The sequence below is a fragment of the Psammomys obesus genome, unplaced genomic scaffold (genome assembly GCF_907164565.1).
Source record: "Psammomys obesus unplaced genomic scaffold, mPsaObe1.curated_primary_1811, whole genome shotgun sequence".
NCBI classification, from domain to species: domain Eukaryota; kingdom Metazoa; phylum Chordata; class Mammalia; order Rodentia; family Muridae; genus Psammomys; species Psammomys obesus.
Genome location: NW_026596040.1, coordinates 5,723,382 through 5,728,023, shown reverse-complemented (window position 1 = coordinate 5,728,023; position 4,642 = coordinate 5,723,382). Strand labels below are relative to the sequence as shown.

At 38.8% G+C, this 4,642-nt stretch overlaps 1 protein-coding gene across 1 annotated transcript; it reads right to left on the bottom strand.

The window, feature by feature from the left end:
• Positions 1–941: 941 nt before the first annotated feature.
• Scgb3a2 (secretoglobin family 3A member 2) lies at positions 942–3,882 on the bottom strand. The gene is made up of 3 exons (XM_055622459.1): positions 3,828–3,882; positions 1,311–1,501; positions 942–965 (listed from the first exon to the last, which is right to left on the bottom strand). The coding sequence occupies exons 1-3, from the start codon at positions 3,880–3,882 to the stop codon at positions 942–944; spliced, it is 270 nt and encodes an 89-aa protein (XP_055478434.1).
• Positions 3,883–4,642: the final 760 nt, after the last annotated feature.

Below are 4,642 nucleotides of genomic sequence, written 5' to 3'. Positions count from 1 at the left end.
AAACTCAATCTGGAAATCAACATGCTATTTACTCTCTTCCTGCAACAGAGACCAGAGTAGAGAAAGAACAAACAAATATGTTTGAAAATGAATAGTTCCAAGACTGTTAACAGGCCTGGATATGCAGAAAATAGTAACAGACACTGTCCACAGGAACAATCTTGATTTTTCATGAAAAAAATTTCTGTTAGCAGGAAAGGGGTTCATTTATATGTTGTATGTGGCTGGAACTGTAGTACACACATAAAATGACACATAAAATGAGATTTAAAATGTAAGCAACGGTGAGAAGCATAAAATCTATTCTGTTGGTGATCATAACATAAGCAAAAGTTGTGTCTTGAAAAGATAAATCCAATATTGTTGCGGATGCTAGATTTAGGAGAAGAAATAGATAATTTATAAGTGCTTTGCCTAAGCATTGTGTATTAAAAGCTTGATTTGAGAGATGGAACACTAATGCTATTTAATGTCTTTAATATAAATATGACTTAACAGAAATGGCTATATTGGGGCTGCAATGAGATTACCATGTTCTTTGTTTTGCTGAACATTACTTCAATTTTTTCATTTTTAAAATACGATTTTTTTTTATCAGAATAAGAAGATGAGGGATCTGGAAACACCAGTAGATAAAGAATAGTAGGGAATGGAGAAGTTTGATTTACAGGTAAGAGAAAGGAATGAGTATATCCTATTTCATATGCTAGACAAATTTTCCAACAATAGAGTCTCTAGAGACTGTGACCAAAGAGGAAAATGTCTAGTTATGTTCTAGAATGAACAGAGGATGAGCCACAGATCTTTTTATTGCTTTATTCATTCTTTCTAGACTCACTAGACTTTAGGAACATTCAGTCTTCAAATGGTAGAATGAGATTCTGCCAGCCAGGGTGGGCATATCCTCCTTTCCACTCCCACCTTAAGTGTTTATGCAGATTTTATACAAGGTGTGATAGGGCCTCCTGAAAAATAGGAGCACAAAGATAAATATGATAAGCCTTCTTATCTGTAAGTAGCATGTTTCAAAAATATATACTTTCACTCTTCTATTTGACAACATGTTGCTGATGTTGAAACAAAGACTCAGCGTCTTATCATGGATTCCAAAGCAGTAGAGCTTGGACTGTTCAAAAATGTTCTTTCTATAAATGCAGATGTTTTGATTTTTGGAGTCTCTGGGATATGCACATATCACGAGTACAATCAATGGAGAAGAAATAATACAGTTATAAGTGATGGGAGGGCATTTGCGTAGCAAAGGCTTCTCCTATGGAAACAAGACATCCCCCATCCAAAGTTCTAATTACCAGAAGCTTCTTCACAGCCTCTGAAGCCTCTGGCCCCAGCTCATCCACACACTTCTTCAGCCCTTCCACCAGATGTTCTACAGAAATGCCCAGGGTTTTCAGAAGCATCTTCAAAGGATCAAATAAGGGAAGAAGGTTGTCCACAGGCAACACTTTGTCAACAGGGAGACTGTTGATGAGAAAGGCAGTGGCTGCAGAGCAAAAGGGAACATAGAGTGAAACATGGTGCACCCATCCCTGTCTAAGACCCCATCACCTTCATCTCTGCCCGTCCGGCATGCACTACAATGCACATTTTCAACCTGCATGCACTCATTTTGATTCCCCATGCATATGTATGCCTTTCAGACATAGCATGGGACAGTCCATCTCCCTAGAACTTTATTTTTCCAGATAGTTATAGTGTTTTTTTTTTTTTTTATCCTGGTTGGCTTTCTTTTTAAATGTGATCCCCGAGAGAAGACTGTAGCAGCCAATCTATTTAAATGGCATAATCTGTTACTCTTTTCTCATATTTTTCTCCTGTTATCTACAATATTATGTATGTGTTATTTTACCAGCTTCATCCTTTCATTGGAATAGAAGCTCCATGAGAGTAAGTAGTTTATGTTTGTTGCTGCGCTACATGCTCGGAACTGACTGTAGCGTTTGGTAAGAGAAAGTACTGAAAACTCATTCAACAGATACTAGTGGGTGATTCAATAAAAGGTACTTTACATATAGGTTGTTCACAGCTACAGCCTTCAAGCCAAAGGGGAGGTGCCGTAAAGCTTCTCCACTCAAGGCCAAGCATGGATAAACTAGAAAACAGTGCAGGAAATCAGTTCAGTTCAGTGCCACACCATAATTGCCACCAGTTAGAATACAAACAGTTCTGGGGCTAAGCAGAGGGAAGGCATTTAGACATAAGAGCAATAAATCATTGTGATGTTAAAATGGACATGTGTATGTATATGATGTATATGGATATGATGTGTGTGTATATATATATTATATGTCTGTGGGTCTTGTGTATATGTATATATGTGCTAGCCATCAATCCAGACAGTGAGGCCAGAGTACATAATTGCAGTGGGTAGGGCCAATAGGTAGATGATAGGGCGGTGCTGAAAAAACTCAGTGAAGTAAGATTTTTTTAAAGCCTTTAATCCATACCCATAATTACAGAACTTTTTTCCAGAGGACAAGAGAGTTATCAAAGTTTTTGCATAGGGCAATTGCACTTTGTATCTTTGATTTAAGGAACAGTGATCACTAGCAATAGGAAGGGGTAGGGAGAGGGACAAGAATAAATCAGAAGAGACATGTAGAGGCTGAGCAAGGTACATATAGAAGGGAGAGGGAGGAAGAAGGGAGGCAGTACATGGCTAGCAGGATGAAAGAACACATGCATATATCACAGTAAAGACTATTAATCTGCACCATTGACAAGTCAACAATGACAATTTAAAATAACGATTTTTAATATTTTGGATAAAAAAAGCAGAAAAATTACTTTTCATAGAAGATAACAGAAGAGAAAAATCTATGTGTGTGTTTTTTTAAACTTGTGCAATATATAAATACAGGTGTGCATGTGAGCAGTCACATAAGAATCTCTGTTGTACTAGCTAAGATCTTCCACTGTTCATTTTTTTTTCTTTGAAAAGTTGTTTCCTGAGTCAAAGTCTGAAATTGAGCCTGCCCCACATCCAGCTTCTGTCTTCTATCACCTATTTTCCCCTTTAAACCTTCTCTCTTAGAGTGGTGGTTATCCATGTTCTGATCTGCTGCCATCTTTGTCTGGAAAACCTTTTTTTTTTTTTTTTTTGCACACTAAGGGACAATGAAATATTCAAAACTGGTCAAATTTCTCAACAAAGAAAATCTATTAAAAACATCAAGCTTAAGTCAGGATCCTAAGCAGTGATAGCTCTTGGCATCTCATGGTTGTTCTTCATATCGCTCACATTAAATATTTCCCTTAGTTTATGTATCTTTCTGGGTCCATTCTCCAAACCCTTTACCTTCGGTGAGCAATGACCACTATCTGGGATTTTTCTCAAGGACCCAGACATCTCATTGTGATAGTTACAGTGACTCCCTCTAAAGAAAGTGGACAAGCCTTCTAAGGGGTCGGCTTCTGGCCTTTAAAATTAAGAGCTTCACCCGCACCCCGGTACAGTCACCGAACACTGCTGGTACACCTCACTGGAGGGCACAGTTCAGTAATTTCTGTAGAAGTCTCATCCTGTGCCTAACTAAAAGCACCATTACAACAGTCTTTATGCTAGTAAATGTAACTACTTCAGGAGAATCAACCTAGCAAACTGACTAATTTACTGTGCATTGGGAATAGTACTTATGTTAGTTTACAGCTTGATTAGTTGGGGATTGATCTTTCAACAGTTATGATCATTTTCTTTGACTTTGATACTCCTTTTATCATAACCAACTGCTGGTATGCCAGGATTACTTGTGTTACTACAACAGAAACAGAAAAGTAAAGAACTATCAATGCTCCAGAGAGTGACTTACCAGAATAACCACAAATACCGACGGTCACCAGCAGAAAGATGGATACCAGCTTCATGGCTGGTGTCTGTGATGTTTTTATGGGCTTGAGAATACAATCAGAAAGCCCAACACATTCGCGGAGTCAATAGTTCTGCTCGCTGTCACAGAGATGGCTGCTTTCCTGGCATGTACTAATATATGCACTAAAGACTCAGATTTCAACCACTGCCTTTTGACTTGCCCCAGCAAAGAAGAACATGAAGGGCACACTCCCTAACCAAACACACTGGAGGGTTTTCTAGTTTTCATCACATTCTCATGAGAAGCAAAACCACTCACAGAAGTAGTCTCAAGTAGTTCTTTCCCAAGCCTTCCCATAGAAATGATGACAGATGGCAAAGAATTCTTCTCCAGGAAGAGAACTACAGAAGTAAAGGTTTTATGTTGGGATTTAGAGGAATGTTTTCCTCCAGTTTGTTTTCTGTTTAAAGCTTGGAGAGCTGAGTTACCTGATGGAATTCCTAGACTTGGCTTAATGACACTGCTACATTTCTCTTGGATTTACTCGCACATCAGTATTCACGTATTGACTATGACTAGGTCACCTGTTACCTTTCCTACTGTCTTCCAGGAATCCTGGGAGAATTGAGGGCACGTTTATCTGTTATCATCTATGTCTATCTCTGTGTCATCTGTAGCATCCTCTATAATAATCCACATTCTGAGAAGTAATCCATTTCTAAGGCTGCCCACCTGGGACCCAGAGCTTGGCCATGGGAGCCCAGAATGACCACATAAACATCATTTACTGGAGTTCACTGGGGGCATTGGGAGAC